Raw genomic sequence first — 20,088 nt, 5'->3', positions numbered from 1 at the left:
TTCCTGGGAAACTGCACCTCGAACTGTTCAGAGCAAAACTCATGACGTATGAGTGTGAAGGCACAGGGTAATGAAAACTGCAGGCATAGTAGCCCCTGGTGGGGCCATGAAGCCCGCCAGCTTTCAGGGAAAACACAGATTTTTTTTACATGGAGAAAGAATTACAGAGAATAACAAAAACAAAAAGAAGATTTTGGGGGAGGAATAAATTGAAAGGGATGGATTAAGAAGGGATATTAGGGTATTTCCGAAAGTATTGGATCCCACTTGCTAGGAACAGACTAGCAAGTAGGAAGCAAAAGCCTTCCTGGTGCTCCTGGAGGACACAGCTCAGTAAGCTGACAAAGCTCATTTCAAACAATGCTTTTATGCTGTTTCTCTGTCCCTCCCCAAGAGCACTGGGATTGGAAGGGACCTCCGGGAAGGATCACCGTCACTGGCCAGCTACACAGTCACTATGAGAGCAGTCCTTCCCCCCTCCACTCCCTCCCTCTCCTTACTTTGTATTTCCCTGCAAGCTCAGCTTCAAAACTCTTCGAAATTTTCAAAATGTTTCCCATGCCCTTGTTTCGTTTCGGTGTTTCGACCTCAAAACGTGTTGAAACACCTTCGAAACTAAACAGCCGTCAAAATTTTCCATGGCCCTACTAATTATTACTCCCTTTCCAATCTCACAAAATTGTTATCTAAGGCTGATCTTTTCTCAGCCAAAATAACCTTTGAGTTTTGCCTGAAAAATGAATCTGAAGTTTATCCTACATCAATTTCAGGACTGGACTATAATGCAGAGACAGAACTGATTCACTGCTATATTAATCTGATCGCATCATTGCACTGTTGTAAGTGCATTAAAACGAATGGATTTAACCAGCTTAAAATGAGTAGTCAGTGGTGACAAATGAAGCCTTATATTTCTAGATGTATTAAAATAGAATTTAGATATGATAAAGATTATGATAAAACCTTTAAAGTAAAATTACATTCCTTCCCTTGGGTAGTGCAGATATGGGAAAAATCTAAACATTACCCAATTATACCCAAGGATTTTTTTTTAAAGTGCCTCACTCCAGTACTTCACTACTTTGGTGTACAAGAAACCTTAAACCAGAAGAGCAAACAAAGGAGGAATAAGTACTCCATATTTGATCAGCTTGTGGAGTTGTGTTTAGAAGTTAGTGAAAACTAAATGAACACCACAACCAAACCTATAAATCTGAAAGCTGAAAATGGATCTGTGAACAACAATGAACAAACAAAACCAGTACATTTCTAGAAGAAGTATTTATATTCGTTCCAACGATACAGGTTCAAATCCCATAAACCTTTGCCCATGTGTAATCATTGCTTAGGCAAGCAGTCTCATTCATTTGGGAACTACTCACATAAGAAAGGACTGATCACATGAGCAAAGGTTAGCAGGATCAGTCTTCAGGTTAACTAATCCTGCGGCCATTGAATCCTAAAGGAAACTTCCATTGTCTCTGGCAGCAGGATCTTGCCATATGTATTTGCTGTTTCCAAAAATTGTGTCCATACTAACCTTATGCCCGTATAATAAAAGAGTGAATAGTTTATAAGTGTTGGTGCACTGGTCTAAACAAAAGCATTCAGTACAATGGATATATTACTATGAAGCATTCTGTTCCCACTAAGTGTCCTCCATTTTTTTTACAGCGCTTGCGCTTTTCTTGAAGCTGAATTAATACAATTTCATTTACAAGAAAATACTTTAAAAAATTCATGCCAAAAGCATGAATCTTGTGCCTTACGGGAAAAAAAGAATCATAGTGATGTAATAATATATACAATAACCGAAGAATAAAATCCTGGACCCAGGAAGATCCGTGGGAGTTTTGCCGTCGAGTCGGATGGACACCAGATTTCACCATCTTAGAGAAAGCTTTTGAACATAATTAGTACACATATTATTGAACAAACATACGATCCCATAATCACTTATGCACATGCTTAAATCAAACCACATGCATAGTCCCACTGAAGTGAATGGGGCCAACTGAGATTCTTCAAGTTAAGCGTGTACATAAGTTGCTGCAGAATCAGACCCCTATATCTTTACTGAGCCAATACTCTCTTGATGTCAGTGGGTATTATTTTTATACAAGGACCTAAGTCAGGATCCTGCAAGGCCTTATACACACAGAAGGCATGTTAACAAGATATCTCACAGTACCTGCAAAACAGCTTTCCCCTCAATGAATGTGAGGCAAACTACATGTACATTAACCACAGACTAAGACTGTGCATGTAGTTCATTGCTGCAAAGTAGCTGATATGCTGGATGTCCACGTTCTAACTTACTTCAGGATAACTTGTTTGTGTGCCCATACCAATGCTCACGCTGAAATCAATGAGCAATACTCACCTGAGTAGGAATAGTCCAGAGAAAACTCACTTTTTGTAGATCAGCTCTGTTGCAACTCAGTGATGTCGCCTTAAACTTGGGAGTCATAACTTTGATTCATCAACTTCAATAAACCTATTCAGGTAAGTAAGATGTTGCAGTTGATACCTAGTCATCTAGTCATTATGTAAAAACCCCACTGATTTCAACGACTAAAGGCTTCAGGATCTTGTCCACTGAACTGAACCCAATTAAAGAATCTATTCCATACCAGACTTTTGACAGAAAGTCAAAAGAACAGAAGTTCTTTTCTTCTTCCTGCCTCAGCTAAATACAAAATTCAACACACACATACAATCGCACGCACACGCATACATATATGTACACACATAAAAACCGGCATACGTTCTGAATCAGCCTTTGTACAAATAGATGCTGAAGACAGAGCAAAGTGGTATTGAAGTCCAAATTGTCCTGGAAGAGTCTTTATGCCATAGAAGGTTGAGTGAAGCTCCTCTGACTGGAGCTCTTACGACTCAGGACAAACGAGGAGGAGTTGCTTTTCTTGCTGATGCTAAGGTCACAGCCTTGCCGGGATTTTAAGTAGCGGGTAGAACAGCAGAGGAACCGTTGCATAAGGTCATGGAAGAGATGGCCTGTGTAAAGCATGTAGATCCAGGGATTGCAACAGCTGTTTAAACTTGCTAGGAGCATGGCAATGATAAATGGGGAAGCTGCAAAACAGATGAAAACACAAAAGAAATATTAAAGTGCCACTCAGGAAAACTCCAGACAAAGGCAGGAAAAGCTGGGCATATCCAACAGGAAGTAATGATGGCTTTTGGAGACCCTGATCCCTGGAGTCCACTCACCCTCCAAGCTTGACTACCCCAAATCACAAATCTGTGGGCCTGGCCCCCCTAACTTAATATCATGACTATATGCCAATGAACCCATCTATATTCCAGCTAAGAAAAAGCAGTGTCCCTTTTAAGCAAAAATACTCTGCTGCTGAGTTTGGTGAACAAAGGATGAAAAACATGAGGAATAAAAAAAAGTCAGTGTTTTAAGTTATATATCTTTTTAAGTTTTCTTCAACCCCAAATTATTTTTTGCAACGCTGGATATATTTCATTGGACAGCCAAAACACCAGAACTCAGATCCACTCTGACCATCTGCCGTTATCTGGCTGGGGAGGAAGGAATAAGCTCTCTAGCTGTTGTGATATCAAGAAGATAGGGAGAAAGATGGAAACACAAGAAAGACGCTACCTATTCCCACATCAGGCAGTTTAGACATCTCTGGTCATTTTATTTACTCAGCCTATAGTCTGAAGAGAATGAGATTGCACTTAGCCATGCTTTCACATAGGTATGTTCACACTCTGGTAACCTGATCAGAGCGATTCTCCATTAAAATAGGAAGAGTGTCATGCAAAGCTTTACCTTTGAAAATTATGGTTATTTCAGTTTGTGTAATGAAGTCTGATTGTGTGATCATGATTCTTCAATGTACAGTTAATTCAAGGGAGTAGAAAGTGGAAGCAGATGGCAATGTACCAGAAGCAAATGCATCCAATTGATTTTTTGTTTCCAAAGCACACAGAATAATTGGCTATTCTCCTTGCAGCTGAGGTCTGTGCATTGAAAACATAAGGGGAGTTAAATCTGCAACTCCAAAAGTGCAATTTGTGAGAGACAGTTTTCATGTATGAATGGTAAAGATAATCAAGTCATTACTGGTATTTCAGGAGCCCTAGCACATTCCAAACATTCAGAAGTCAGTATTATGGATGCAAAGGGCATCCAGGCCTACATGGGCAGACGGCAACATCTCCTACAATGACTGAAGTCATTTCACGCTCATGGGGTCTGGTCCAAAGCCTTCTGAAGCGATTGGGACTCCTTAGATAAGGTTCATTAAGCCCAATAAGACAAAGTACATGGGAGTTAAATCTATCCACTGGCCCAGGGGCTGAAAATAGAACAGTCTAATAAACAAGGTTTCTTATTCACCGCTTGTCTTCTGTGCTTATTCCAGCAACTAGGCAGGGGGCAAGAAGAAGCTATATTTTAGAAAGGAAATACCAAGCCAACCCCCAGAAACAGAAATTTTAAAAAAAGAAAAGATTTAGTCATAGCTTATAGGAGTCATATTGAGGCAGTTGCTTTTACCCTTTAATAACACAGCGTTCCATTTACACAGTTATGAACTAGGTTGAACCTACTCCAGTCGCCTCTACCTTCAGTCAGACCGACTGCATACCTACTCACAACCCCTAGCAAGTACACATCAAATTCCTCAAGTAACAGCTACCTGGCATCCAGCCACATGGCTACGTAAGCACTTGCATCCTGACTTTGATATATTCCAGAGGCAACTGTGCGTGGCTAGTTTTGCCTAGATAGAAATGCAAGGTATGAGGCCTAGCGCTGTGAGAACTTCACCAACAGCAGAGGTGGTCAAAATGGGGAGAGCAGGGTTAGAGGAACAAGGGAAAGAGTTCACAAAGGGCACTGACAGACATTCAGGCCCCTGCTCTAACTCATGGCGCTTTACATAAAATGCCATCAGTTAAAGTGCCCCCCCCAACCTAACAGACCCACCTCCCCCCCAGTCTAACTCCCCTGTTGGATGCGGGTGGGGAAAGGGTATCAAGCCTGCCTAGCAAACCAAGGATCCATGCCTTTCACCAGCCCTGCCACCCCCAGCTCTGGGGCTGTCATCGGGGGTAGAAGAGGAGGGAGGAGGGGCAAGCCAGCAGCAGTGAGCTGCTCCTTTCATGAGTTGCTGGCTTGCCTGGCCTGAGCTGGAGGGGGCAGGGGGTAGATTAAAGCCCCCTTGCCTCATGGGCCTGGCCCAGCTCTCCCCAGTACCCCAACCATGGGGGCTAGAGGAGGGAGTGAGGCGGGGGGCTCCAATTCACCACCTACCCCCTGCACCTCAGGCTGGGCAAGCCAGCAGCTCATGAAAGGATGAGCTTACTGCTGCTGGCTTGTCCCTCCCTCCCTGATGACAGCCCCGGGGGCAGGGTTGGGCTGCATCAGCCCAGCTCCACTTGTACAAAAAAATGAACCCTAGGACATACAAGCTCCCTAAGGTGCTCTAAAGTGGAGCACCTTCATCTGATACCTCATTAGAGGAGGGTTAAGTTTTTGCACGATTGGCCTCATTCAAAGCACTCTTCAGCCATGCACGTGTGTCATGGCATGGCTATAGAGCACTTTCAGGGGCCCGACCCTGTAAAAAGTGTAACTTCTGTCTGCACCCAAAAGGATGTGAAAACCAGGAAGGTTTGTTTCATTCCAAGGCTTTCGCAACTTTTCCCATTCCTTCCTTCCCCACAACCCCCCCCCCCCCCATTTCATCGTGGAAAATGTTATGGAATAAAAACGTTCGTTTTGTCTTGAAAACCATTTTCAACTGTTGGTTCCATTTCCCTTTCTCCTACTGTTTCCCCCCTTCCCTGTCTTCAGAGAAAGAGACACCAAAAAAGGAAAAACTCTCATTTACTAACTCTTTACTTGTATGCTATTTTGTTTTTTCCACTGAGAAAAACAGGGAGAAAGCCAAAGGGAATGAGGGATTCCTTTCGGTTTCTTTGTTTGTTTTAAATGTTACTAATAAAAAAACTGTTGACCGTATTGACACTTCAGCAAGAATTATATCATTATCAAGACCTCATTTTTTCAACCACACATATTGTTTTGAAAAAAAAAAGACCTATTCTATCTAGCACGGACTCAGGATGGTGTCAGCTTGTGCATATCTTTGCGTATTCATTCATTTGTCAACGATGGCAAAAAAAGCCCTTCAGAAAATGAGTATCTAAGAGCTGAAGCTATAAATATTGCTTTGGCAGTCATAAAACAATGAGGCTCCTTTAGCACATGGATATCAGTGGTACCTGTCTCCAATGGGTCGTAAGATTTATGGGCACGCATACCAAGTCGGGGGAACAGAATCTCACACAGAAATTGATCCTAGCCAGAATTCAATTATCCTTGATAGGTTTATCTTAAAAGCTTTGCTAATGACTATGGAGGTCAACATACATTTCCCAACTATAAATGTCAGCTATAATGCATGCAGCTTCATTGTATAGCTGTCTATAATTGAGATGTTTACTTTATCTCAATTCCCCTTTTCTTTTTGCCTCTGTAAAAATCTACTATCCTCGCTCATCTTAAATGAAAATTAATCAAAGTTTCTTGGTTCACTTTTAACCCAGTCCTATATAATTATTTCCCTTGTGATGTCTAATCCAACAGGTTAGTGTTTAGAGCTTGGTCTAAAAGAAAGCCAGAGGAAATTGCTTATGAATACTAAGCAGAAAGAGGTGAAATATTTCAAGTTCCTTGAATCTGTTTTAAAAATCCGGCCATTGCTGATTCACTCTTCATTCTTCCAAGGTAATGCAAATCTTAAAAACTACATGGCAGGCCTCACAAACTACCCCCTCTTCTTAGTATTAACGTTGAAGATCCCAGATAACCTTTTTCTAGGAAATTTACTATTTGCCCACAGTCAAAGCTTCTCTTTACCTTACTGTTATGCTTTTCCCTCCAGAATTGGCTGCATTTCAATGGTGTTATAGGAATATGGGTTTCAGCAATGTAAAAGGCAGGATAGATCTGTACCTTATAGACTAACTAAATAAGATATCTAGAAAGCGCACGCATGCACGCACACACACACACACACACACACACACGCTTTGTTCCTAGTATAGGCTCCTTGCTTGTATACCTCTCCCATACCTGGCCTCCTGTCCATTCCCACCTTTCCTCTCTCTCCCCTTCCCACCTTTTGCCTTCAAATCACTCCCCCCTGCTTTGTACATCGCTCTGTGCTTGTCCTTTCACAGCATTTGATAAAGTGAGTTCCAGTTCACAAAAGCTTATGCTCTTTATATATCTTATTTAGTCAATAGGGTGCTTATCTATGCTGCATCTGCCTAACCTCAGACTAACATGCCTAACTACCAATCTTTAAGCAGTGCGCCGGATCTAGAGAACGATTTTGAGATCACCGCCATGAAAAGTGGTCGAGAAATAGAAATTAATATTGATTATCATGATTTTTATTGGGTGGCGTATTTAGGAGAAGGATAATTGTAAGGACAGTTAAACACTAAAATAGATGGCTTAGGATGTTTGTGGAATTTCCATCAGTATGGGCTTTTAGGAACCAGTTAGGAAAACATCTAACAAATATTTTAGGTAAACTGCCTTGGAGTAGGTACCTGCACTAAATGACCTCTTGAGAACAATGGATTCCCTAATTGTGCATGTAAAAGTTGCCTGAAGTCTGAGAGCTTTCTAATGTCCCAAAAGGAATTTAACCCACTGGAACTGAGTCATGTCACTGATTCATTTTCCTTTCGCTCCAATTGGAACTGATAAGAAAATAACCATCAGTTAGAGATGAGCGAGTGACACCAAGAAGCAAAATATCACAATATCCTGTCAAATACGAAGCTCTTTGTGTGGAAGTACCACTTCATATCTGCTTACTGAGCTTTACAAACATTTAAAAGAATCGTTGATTTGATGATCAATATGCCATATCTAATGCATATTACCCACAGTGTTTCCAGGGAAAGAAAGTCATGAAAATATATGAGATATTGGAAGGACACCTTAAACGGATTTGCAGGATATCTATTCTGACTGCACTGATGTAGCTCCAACATATATTTACACGGCTTGTTACACAGATTGATTTTTCCTAACATCAGCAAATGGAAACATCTGCTACCAAAACAGAGAAGTATCATGTTCCATGAAAACGGCTGCTAAACACAAAAGCTTTTTGCATTGTTTGAAGTGATGTATGAAACCCGTCCACCCAGCCTATTGACTACACCCAGGGCAGTCATCTCGCATCAAGCTGAAATAGAAAATGCACAGAAAGACAGGGATGTGAGATCACCCAGCAGAGGGAGCACTGAATTGGGAGCACAGAAGACGTGCAGGTTTTGCACCTGCTTCTGCCACTGACTTACTGAATGACCTTTGCCCAATCACTTGAGCTTTCTGGATTGAAGTTTCCCACATTTGGAAAATGGGGATAATGATGCCTAGTAGGGCTGGGCAAAGCTTCGGTCACCAATTCGATTCGGAGCATCTCAGCATTCATGAGCCTCACGAGGTATGTAGAAAAACATATAAAGCTGTGTCTGTGGCCAAATTGCTGATTCTCTAAATCAGAATCAAATCTTCAGATTCTGATTTGGTTGAATCAAGTTGTGACAGTGATCCAAATCAGCTAATCAAATCACTGTCCCCCGAACTGAGCCATATCCAAATCAAATACGGCTCGCTTTGCAGACCCCTAATACTTAGCTCCCTTTCAAAGTACTTTGAGATCTACTGATGAGAAGCATTAGGCTTTAATTACAAAGTATGAGTGTAAGCTGGGTATTATTATAAGTTGTAATGTTTAGTCTAGCTAAATAGAGGATGAGTTTTCTATTCCATCTCTCATTTCTACAAAAGCAATGGCTATTGCACGCTAAAAGGAGCTAGACCTAGCCAATGGCACAGATTGCAAGAAGGTGCTGGCAGTTTAGTTGATGTCCCCATCCTCTCTCACTCACAGCTGAACAAGTGGTCCAACAAATGGAAATGATGTTAAGCAATCAACAATTACATGAGATAGCAATGAGCTGCTACAGATCTACAGGTCTTCCAGTGTCACAGAAAAACAAGGGTCACATCATCACATAAGGGGACAAGTAGCCTGAAACAGGAAGTATTTTATGCTCTTATGGAAGATAACTTGAGCCTAAATCTCAAGCCTAAATCTCTTCATATATGGGTTTAAGTCTCTATATCTCTGAATTTTCCAGCTGGATCTCACCTCTAGCTATGGCAAGGCTAATTCTCTGATCTCCATGTAGGACCAATCCACCCACCTCCAAATATACAAACACCTCTGATAAGTACCAGAGACACTCACTGTATAGAGAGACCCTTGAGATTTCACCCAGTTATTCATTTTTAGGTTGAAGACTTCTTGCTTGATAAAAGAAAAATCTAAATTCAAAGGAAAAAGTTGACTAGCACTCCCCACCAGCCAAGCCAGAGATTTGGACCATGTTTGAAGTTGTATCAACTTTAGATCCGATGTACCAAGAGCATGCAATTCAGACTTACTCTACCCCTCATACCAGAATCTTATGACTTCTTTAGATCAGAGCAGTATTATTGTTGCTTCCTTTAATCCTACAGATGGCACTATAACTCCATGCACCATGCAGCAAATGACATCAAAATGTTTTTGCTTTCATGGCAAAAATAAAAGTATTCTTCTTGTTCCACAGAAGGGAGTCAAAGAGAAACACAGCAGGGTGACACTTTCCATCTTACATCAGCCTGGAGTAACTGCACAGTCCTTCACTACTTGCAAACACGCTCAGAGAAGACTGGCAGTTTTATGCTTATGGAGACCACAGTTCATCATCCATTTCTAAATTGCTCGGATGCACTTTCCCCAACGTGCTTCAGGATTTAAAACCCAAATCTGAAGTTTGAGGGAGACTTACTGAGGATTATTTTGAACTGCATTTGCCATTTATTTATGTGCAAATATAATTGTCCTTTGCAGAGATGCACTCTCTGAGTTTCTACATGAAGGAAGATAAACATGTTGCTGATTAACAAACATCCCAAGATGCTGCCTTTTCCAATATGTTTCCCCCAAAACATCTGGCTCATTAATAAAGGCATCAAACAAGTGTTTGGTTTGCATACAACGCATACACCTTCCTTGTTGTTTGTGTAGCCCCCTTTTTCTGACATTATCCTCAAGACGACTGAGGACCTTGTAGAACGGAATATGATTAAATTCTTATTCCATGATTCGTTGCACCTCTTTGCACACATCTTGAATATATCCTATCTGAGGTGCAATCCTTTGTGCAAAGAAAAAGAAATCCATAAAACCATGCCATAAAACGTGAGACAGGCATACAAAGTAGGTAAGGGCACGTAAGCCTTTGGAGCCTAACACATTCACAAATAGATAACAGCTAGAAATTGAGGAAGTCCTAAGGCTTTGGAAGGAAATCCACTCACATGTGTTGTGAAAGGGAGCAGGTAACATTAGAACCATCTGGAAATATGACTGGGCGCGTTTACACGAGACACTAAATGTGCAGTAGACTAATTCTACGATGCAATAGCATGGCAGGCAAAAACCATGGTAATGCGCTAATGTGAAGTAGAATTAGTCTACTGCACATTAGCATCACAAAAAAGCATGCACCTGCACTACTGCACAGTAGTGTCAATTATGGCACACTAAATTTGTACCCATTATTACAGATACTAAATATAATGCACCATAACTACGATGCATTAATGAACATGTAAACACGCCCACTCTATTGCTTTGTAGGGTCTGTCTTACCCACCTCCCCCTTACTAGCATGCTGAAGATCATGCTTCTCCTTTTTCTGCCTGCTCTGCCAACACTCTCTTGATGCCAGTTACAGGCTTGAAAGCAGCAAGAATTTGCTGCTGGGGACTGTGATTTTAGGCACTGAACTTGACAAACAGAAATCTACCCGGGGACTGTGAAGCTCTTGTTATACACAGTCGCTTGGAAGTGGAAAGAGCATAAAGTCCAACTCTTGCATTTGCCCAAATACTGACCACTACAGAGGAAAAGTGGCACGAATATGGAGCTGAGACTCCACAACTCAAGGAGGAACATATGCTGAGAGGCAGCAAGGATATTCCAGGACTTAGTTGGGATGGGTCTTATTGGGAAGAAAGAGGGAAGCAGGATGCCTGCTCAGGAGAGGAGAGAGAATATCCTCTGCATTCCAAGGGTTAAAATAATGGCAAGCCTGTTATGTATCACACTAGCTAAGTGTGTTCGGTCACCTCTAAGCTAGGTACAGACAGTCAAAAAGCCCAAGGCTGGATCAATTCAGTCTTTCAAGTTAGTCTAAACTGCAGAGGTTGAGCTGAGAAGCAAGTGAACAGACATTCACCTTTGACTCTGGAAATACAGTTACATGCCTGCAGTGGCTCAGGCTAGAAATCAGGGGGTGCTAGAGCATCCTCCCAGCCTGCCAGGCACTGCCAAAGGGATAGGACCGGAGTTCCAAGGCTTTTCCCCCATTCCTGCTCGAGCAGAGGGGGTGTGGCCAGGGCTCAGCCTGGAGCCAGCATGCTGGAGGGTGGGGATTTAAATCCCCTCCCTGGCCCACACGAGACCCCCAGCCCAGGTCTGCCTGGGCCAGGGGGCCATGCCTGCCAGGCTTCTGGCCCCCACTCCCCACTCGAGGTGCAGGGAGGGCAGCCCTCCCAAGGTGATGAGGGGGTGGGTGGGGCAAAAAGTAGCAGCATTGAATTCATAAAAGTTTGAACAAGAACAGTCCTTTCTCTGAAGCAAACACGTATTGAACACAGCACTTTGCAACCTCAAGCCCACAACAAAGAACAACCAAAAAACTTTGCTTAAGCTAAGATGCAGCCCAGGAAAACACAGTGTGAGCACACACAGCTTAGTCTAATTTTACATGGAATATAATAAACCAAAAAGACAAGACAAAGCCTTGCATAAATCTTACGTAATCCCAAGGGCAGAGTGTCTCCTTACAGCCAGGTGTTCAGAAAGTCCTTCCTGGGGAATCAGCAGGTGGTCTTAGGCACTGGAGTTGAGATCCCACAGGCCTCATCTCTACTTGGGTTTTTACAGGTACACCCGCACCCCCTTCACCCCTTTGGGTGCCTTGACATTGGTATGCTTGTCACCATCCTATAGCACCTTTGGCAGGACTCTCATGCATTTAGCGTCTTTTGTCTCTGCTTAGGTATTCCAGTCTCCCACCTTTTACAGGTTCTGCTCTATAATGAAAATGTAGTTCTCTGCTTCCTTCAGTCACAGCAGCCCAAGCAGTCCGGGACACTCTCCTGTTCCCTTAGCTTCATCTCCAGCATATACGTGTGACGACTGTGCCAAGTTCTTGCCAACACCTCCCACCTCTCAGTCTGGTCCTGCAGGGCTTGGCTCTGCGCTCGCAGGTGGCGGGGGACCAGTCCGTCCAGCCCCAGTTCCCCAGCCTCTTCCCCCTCCCCCATGGCCTGGGGGAGCTGAGAGGAATTACGCCCCCTTCCCTTATCAACTGCTTGCCTCAGTCTCTGCCAGAGGTGGGAGGGGATGGAGTCTGCTGGTCTCCTGCCAATCCCCTGCCAACCTGACCCTGGCTGGGGTCCCATACAAATGGGAGCGGGGGTTTAAACCCTCCCCCCTCCTTCTGCTTGAGCCTGCCTGCCCACACACTCAGTCCCCTCTGCTCCAGTGGGGAAAAGTCTGACTGCGGCTGCACCCCCCATCCCCAGGTAGACCTGGCTGCAGTCCCCAGCCAGGTTTCCCATCCCCACCCCCTTGTCAGCCAGTCCTCACTGCTCCAGCTAGGGAGCAGAGGGGCAAGGCCAGCCCTGCTTTCTGGAGCAGACAGCACAGCCCAGCCCAGGGCTGCAAAGGATCCTGGGGTGCTGGGGGACTGTAATTTAACTTGAACCAGGAAGGGGTCTGGGACAGAAGTTTCCTAAACCAGTTTGACCTAAATCAATTAAGTCTGGTACTACATTCAACCAGGTTTATCTTAAACCAGTTTCAGCTATTTTGAACCTGGTTTATATGCACTGAACTTCTGTTCTGTTACACAGTTAAACTAGTTTCTGATCACTTAAACCAGTTTATGTGCAGCTTCTGTCCCTAGCCTAGTGGCTTTACCACGGAGGGAATAAGAGGCAACTACTGCTATTGGTCAAAGGAGTTGCTCCTTTAGGTCAAGACACTTATGATTTGGAGTTAGAAGTCTGAGAGTCAGTTCTCACTGTTGACGTGCATTAGGTTTCACTCCTGTTGATAATACAGCTTGCAAGAAGTTTCCCCCCTGTACTATGAAATCCTGTTATGTGTTGAATGGTCTGGTTAAAACAGCATACTTCTGTGTGGACAAGATGCCTAGCTCCCAAGCCTGGCATGTGAATCAAAGTGGAAAATGCATTAGTAACTCAGCAGGGTTCAAGTCTGCTTCCCCCTGTTTACTGCAAATATTCACAGCATCGTATTATTGAGAGTCACAGCAGCCCAAGCAGTCCGGGACACTCTCCTGTTCCCTTAGCTTCATCTCCAGAGAAATTAAATGTAAATAAGAAAAATGGGTTCAAACATGCCAGCTGAGGAAGCAATTTTGTGTGCAATCATCCATCCTGAACTTGAATCCACCTCTACAAATCTCTCGGGTTCTGGGGCTCAACAAAAGGGGTTTTTTGCCAGGGAATTAGCAAGTCCTTCAGATCGGCGGTTTAACATCCAGTGAAAGGGAATGGGGGCACTTCTCATCCCATGAGGCATCTAAAAACCATATGCAACAGCCAGTATAAATCAGGTGTGTGAAGAACCCAAAGGCAAATCCTGTGAATCATGACAAAGTTCCCATGTTTTAATCCCTTCAGCCCCATTAAAGGAAGAGAGAAAAGACTGAAGATACTGTGTTTCAATTTGGTATCTCCAAATCGATTGTTGAGGACCTGTTTTCCCACAAAACAAGTTACAACTGGAAGGAAGTTCAAAGCCGACAGAGGGGTACACTGAATAAACTCAGGAGGTGAGTTGCCCCGCAAGGCCAGTTGCTCTGGTGTGGGCTGTCTCTAGTAGCACAAGAGGAGATACTTATAAGCTATTTTGTTATTCTATCTATTTTATTCTCCCAAACCAAGAAAAGCAGAAAGTCCTTTTTAAGAGCTGCAGATAGGCTAAAAGTCTGTATCTGCATTAAAAAAAAAAAATGTAGTTCCAAAATTATACTTTTATACCTTCCTACTTCTGAACAAAATTCACCTCTAGGTGCTGAGAGAGCAGCCAAGGATAAAATGGTTTTGAAAGTGAACGAGCATTGAAAGATAAGGGAGATTTCACATCTGTGGCAGGGGCAACCAGCGTTCGTTCCTGTGTGAAAAATAGCAAATCAATGATGCTGTGTCCTTTAAAAAACGGCTTTGCTTTATAACAAATGACAAGTCGCTGGAAACGTAGGGGGACAATGTTAAAGCCAGAGAGAAAATAAACAGCAGCACAGGGAGCAAGCAGAGAAAAAGAGAGGGAAGTGGAAAAAAAGCAGGGAGAGGGGCAATGAAGAACCAAGAGCGATGGGAGGAGGAGAGAGAGAGAGGAAAAGGGTCTAAGAAAGAGCAGAAGGTGCTTGAAGATGAAGAAATAAAGGTGCCAAACCAGCTGTGGTTTTCTTCCAGTTCTCTCTATCCCCCAGTTGCTGATGCTTTGTGCTGTTAATATGTTTAACATCAGTCCTAAAGTGCTTGAGATTTCAGCACTTAAAATTATATTTTATTTTAAAAAGACAATACTAGCAAAGGGTACATCTGCAAAGTGGCCCATAACCTGACAGAGGGGAAACCATTTCCTGGCGTGATTCATAATGAAGCTTAACCCCTGAAACTGCAGGGGACTCACGGTTTACGTCACAGAGAAGGAACTTCATAAGCAAGTTGCCACTAGGTTTCTGCCTGATGCATCCAGCCCCACAAGGAAGTCTTCCCAGCAGAGACTCTCTCAAGCAGTGATGGCCATGCAGTACTGATGGACCAAGCCAAGAAGTGCCTATTCGGTGCACATTTAGCAGCACCTTTGCGAAGTGGGAAGGAAACTATCTCCAGATTCTAGCAGACTTTCAGTCCAGGGGTCTGAGGGGCTGAGCTTGTTTTTGCTTAGCCCTGGCTTAATCAAAAGAAAATAAGTGGCATAGTTCAGACACTTGCAGATCTAAGATCTCCCCCTCGACTATCTTTGTACCCCCCTTACCTGGAAGAGATTTCTTAAATTCTGAAATCCCTAGATACCGCCCATGCCATATGAACCATAACTGCTCCTTTGTAGTTACCCAATTGGATTATTATGCATTATTTTGATCACCAACCCTAATACTTACATGCAGTTCATGTATAGAGGTACACATGTATATACATACCTTCTTGTGGAGCGTTCTTGTCCCATACTGACCACATCTGCACAAAGAAAAATGGAGTCCAGCACACTATGAAAGCTAAAACTATGATGAAGGTCATTTTGACTGTCCGTATCTTGGCTTTAGAGATGAGCTTGATGCTGCTGACCCTGGACAGTGCTGCCCCGCTGGAGTTGGTGGTCAAACTCACGTTGGTCTCATGGGCTGTCTTTAGTTTCACGTTCTGCCAGATTTTGAAGCTGATCAAACCATAGCAGACACTCAACATCAGCACAGGGATGATATAGACTGTCAAGGTTATCCAAGTAATGTAGGCTTTGAGTCCCCAGGGCTGGATGAAATCTGCCCAGCAGTCATACACCCCATTGCCCACATCCCGGAGGGAAAATATGTGGATCTGGGGGATGCTGACTAGCAGGCAGAGAAGCCAGGTGAGGAGGACGGACAGCCGGTCAGACCTCCTGTGCAATGACCTCAAGGGCTGACAGATGGCCAGGCACCGGTCCAGGGACATCAGCAAGAGCATGTAAGTGGAAGCAAACATTCCCACTACTTGCAGGTACTTGACCAGGCGGCAGAGGAAGTCCGGCCCATAAAACCTGAAGGTAATGTCCCAGATGAGCTGGGGCAGCACCTGGAAGATGGCCACCACCAGGTCGGCGATGCTCAGGTGCTTCATGAAGTAGTACATGCGGGAGTGCTTGTGCCGGGTCGTGCGGATGGCCAGCAGCACACACAGGTTGCCGGTCAGGGCAAGGAAGAAGATGAGGCAGAGCACTGCCACCTCTACCTTCGCCATGTCCTCGTTTCTCTTCAGGGGGTCAGTTGTGCTGTTCTTCCCATCAGTCAGGTTCTCCAGGCGCAGGCTGGTGTTTTCTAGCGAACTGTTGATCGTCCAAAGGTCATTCCCTGCAAAGTGCAGCTTCTCCATGGCCGGCTCCTTCCCATATATTATTTTGCAGCAGAGGGAGCTCCGGTGGTAGAGACTTGTGTGTGCCCTGGTCACAGCCTGCCCTTGCTGAGGACCACGGCTCTCAGTTCTTCAGTGGTGGGTAGCTGCTCATCTGGGAGCTCACCCTTTTCTCCTGCGTGAGCCAGAGGGAGCCAGGTTCTGCAGGCTGGGTCCTCCTGAGGCAGAGATGGTCTTAGCATCCAACTCCTCCCCCTACGGAGGCACTTGGCATGTCCTCAGACTCCTGCCCCCAAACAGAAACAAAGCAAGGCATTACAGCAAATCAATATTCCTGTCCTGTCTCAGGAGCCGCGTCTCCCCCTCGCTCCCCAGCCTGCCAGTTCAGTGCAGGGCCTTCCACAGCATTGACTTGTTTCTCTCCCACTGAAGTCTACATTGATCCCCCTCCCTTCCCCCCCAAATTCACTTTATAGCAACCAAAAGGGCAAGATGCTGAATCACTAGTACCCTGCATTGCCCTCCTCCAGCTGCAGCATGCTTTTCTTTCTTCTTAGCTTTTTGTGCCAGACACCTGTATAGCTGGGGACATGGATCCACCGAAAACTTGGCTAACTTGAAAGGTTAGAGTCAGAAGGTCCCATCTTACCTTTCTCAGCTCCTCCTTTGAAAACTCCCAGCTTTACTGGCTGAAGTTGCCGCTTTCTGTTGAAAAGAAGAGCCCAGAAAAGATCTAGGAGTTCAGGTGAGGCTCTCCCACAGCAAGACATCTGGCTGCTCCACAACTTTGTTCTCAAACGAATCCAAGGAGAAAGCAAGCAGCAGAGAGAGAGGAGAGGAGGAGATTAGAGTCAGCCCTTTAGGAGTCACTCATGGATAAAATATACTGCTGTTGGAGTACATATACATCCTGTACCAGTGCTGCATTTCTGGCTTCATCCACGAGGGGATGCAAGAGGCCAGTGCTCTACCAATTCCTACAATGAATAATTTAAAGATCAGGGAAGTGGATTTTGCCTATCAATTACTGTGATATCACTGCACCGGGCGTTATTTGGGATTTACAATGGGGTAGTTACAGCATTAAAAACTGTGTCAGCATTGACTCCTTCATTTTCTAATAGATTAAAACATAGCAAAAGGAAAAATAGCATAAATAAAGTTCTCTCTCTTTTTCTCCTAGCAGTTGCATGCTATTGCTTATCTCACTGCAAGAAAGCCTGAATGTTTTGTATACGGGCAACATTTACCTTCCGGACAAATGGGCAAGAGCAGTAACGATCAAAATAATTGTATGAATTAAAATTAATCATTCCCATTGGGTCAATGCACATTAATTGCTTGCTTTCACAAAATCCCAGGCCACTCAAATTATCCTGGCTTTGCAGAAGCATATGCATATAACTAGCAAGCCCATAAGAGAATTTCCCTCCCAAATACTGTTTAATGCAAGTCAGATGCACTGTGTAATTTTATTTGTTTCTCGTAAGTTTGCTTCCTTTTCTGGTTTTATTCCCACCTCATTATTTTCTTAAATAAGAGTTTGTCTCATTCCCCACACCCTGAGTAGCTGCGACCAGTAAAATGCATATGGGAAGATTTGAAGGGACGAGATGAGATGTTGTTTTCTTGACGCAAGAGTTGAGGATTGTGGTGAGACCTTTAAGAAGTGCCCCATCTGTTAGAGTGAACTGGAGCTGCAGATTAATTACTCTCTTTTGTGTTGACAATCGGAAACCAGAAAAAGAATGTCAAATGCTAATGAAAAATGCCCATCATAACTAAAACTTTTACTGCTTTGTTTCTAAGGGATTTCAGCTCCATGACAGAAAGAAGCAAGATAAGGTCTTTGAGTTGCAGCTCTGGAATATTTTATCATATTTTAAAAATAATACTACTACTAATAAAGCTAGGATGCTTTTGTGGCAAGATTCTTAAACGTGCTATTAAATTGCTTCTACGTATGAAAAAGGGAACAATCTATTTTGTAATATTCACTAATGGTTCTGTTCTTTTACCATATATATTTCAGTTCTTCAGGGCCAGGTTTTTAAAGCTATTTAGGCCTTTAAAAAACAGATTTGAAGTGTTGTTAAACATCTGAAAAATGTCAAAATTAGGAGTGGGCTAGAACTTTGGTACGTTTTTCCTCTAAGGTTCATGTTCTTCCTTGTTAATCAATAAACTCTACTGTGGGAATTGGCAACGCGAAGCAATCACCAGACACAATATCTTTTTCATTGCCTTTTTTGCAAGAGCTATAGAAAGTGGAAGTGACCGTGGGCAAAATCTTGACCTCGCTGAAATAAATGGGAGGTTTGCCATTGACTTCCATGGGCCAGAATTTCATCATTTGCATTTTGCTTCTTGAACATATCGCAGGGTATAGAATAACGGTAAAAATCAGCGCTTCGTATTGAAATGCAAGTCCACTGTGTACTCTGTAACAGACAAACCTAATGGGGACTCTGTGATAGCATAGCTAATACTCTTTTTTCCTTGTAAAGTTAAGTAAGAGGAGACTTGAGTATGGAGTTACACAAACTCTCTTTGACTGATACTCATTTCTTGGTAGAACATTAGCCAGGTTTTACCTGTAAATAAGTGTTACTTTAACCGTGTTTCTTAAAAGTAACTGTGTGGGACTAAATGTCTTGAAAAGCCATGGGCAATTCCTAGCTGTGTTTTGTTTGAATATTGAACCACCCAAGTGAGACGTGGGGGATATCCTTTAGCATTCATTCAGTTTGTCTCCTTGCCAATGCAGAATTGTTCCTCGTGGTACATTTCTCTCTCATTCCATCTCGTCTAATTTAAATGCATACAAGTGGTTAAAGCATTAGTCCTTCAAGGTGAGGGGATTGCACATCTACTCAGATGACATTGCAAGACATTGAGCCTGCTCAGTTTGCAGACTCTTTTTCCACCCCCACCCCACTCTTTTTGCTGCAGTTTTACTTGGGTTGTTTTACTTGCTTTCTACATAGGAGAAGTCAGAATCTCTTCCTTCTTAGTTGCCGGTCAGCTGGTTGTTTAGGTAAGACACGCCATGAAACAAGATCCTGAAGGGTGATTACACATGGGAAACACAAAACTGCACGAAGAACAGATTTAGAGAGAGGACTCTAAGAAACGAAGTGATTTTAGCCCTACGCTGCTAACACAGCGAGGTTAGCATTTCGGTGGCAGAAGGGAGGAGATGGGCCATCGCTCTCTCTCCCTTCTCCTTCAATATACTGACAGGCACCTCTGAATTAACACACCGGGGGGTGTAATTCTTCCCAGGTAGAAGGCCAACAGCCATTACTTTCATCCCAGAGCAAGAACAACCTCCTGGAACAGGGCAAGTACATGCTGCGCCTTTCCACAAGCTCGAGTCCAACCAACACTTTAGCCCTGTATATAATCCATGCCACCATCCTTGGGTGAGAAAAGTTATATAAACACCTAAAGACCATGTAACACGATAAACAGATGTGGCTGCACAGTACCCTATGCCCATGAAAACAGAGTCAGTAGATGCACTCCAGATTTATGCCAGCTGAATCAGGGCCTGGCTTTCAAGCTGTAATGTGCATTGAGATCCTCGAGGGTACCCAGACACAAGTAGCTGTGATTAATGGAGGTAACAGCTGGAAGAGGAAACTGTGTTTAAAAGTCATTAATTGGCCAAGTGGCTGACATTGCCAACAGGGAAATTAAAGTTAATGTGTGAATTGCTTAGGCAATGGGCTGAGGCCTCTCCAGCACCAAATCCTCAAATACTTATATAAATCTCAACCATAATTGGCAGATAGGGCTGGAAT

At 43.5% G+C, this 20,088-nt stretch overlaps 1 protein-coding gene across 1 annotated transcript; it reads right to left on the bottom strand.

The window, feature by feature from the left end:
- Positions 1-1,662: 1,662 nt before the first annotated feature.
- On the bottom strand, positions 1,663-17,169 carry OXTR (oxytocin receptor). The gene is made up of 3 exons (XM_019536582.1): positions 16,932-17,169; positions 15,376-16,568; positions 1,663-3,096 (listed from the first exon to the last, which is right to left on the bottom strand). Exons 2-3 carry the CDS (start codon positions 16,301-16,303, stop codon positions 2,849-2,851), a joined length of 1,176 nt encoding a protein of 391 aa, XP_019392127.1. The 5' UTR covers positions 16,304-16,568; positions 16,932-17,169; the 3' UTR covers positions 1,663-2,848.
- Positions 17,170-20,088: the final 2,919 nt, after the last annotated feature.

Source organism: Crocodylus porosus, unplaced genomic scaffold (assembly GCF_001723895.1).
Source record: "Crocodylus porosus isolate Cpor-Errol unplaced genomic scaffold, CroPor_comp1, whole genome shotgun sequence".
NCBI classification, from domain to species: domain Eukaryota; kingdom Metazoa; phylum Chordata; order Crocodylia; family Crocodylidae; genus Crocodylus; species Crocodylus porosus.
This window is presented reverse-complemented; position numbering and strand designations above follow the sequence as displayed.

Excerpts from the sequence above, each read along its gene's own strand:
- OXTR (XM_019536582.1), bottom strand. The coding sequence starts at position 16,303 with ATGGAGAAGCTGCACTTTGCAGGGAATGACCTTTGGACGATCAACAGT. Across the intron at positions 3,097-15,375 it reads CAAGAACGCTCCACAAGAAG|CTTCCCCATTTATCATTGCC; the intron begins GTATGTATATAC and ends TCTGTTTTGCAG.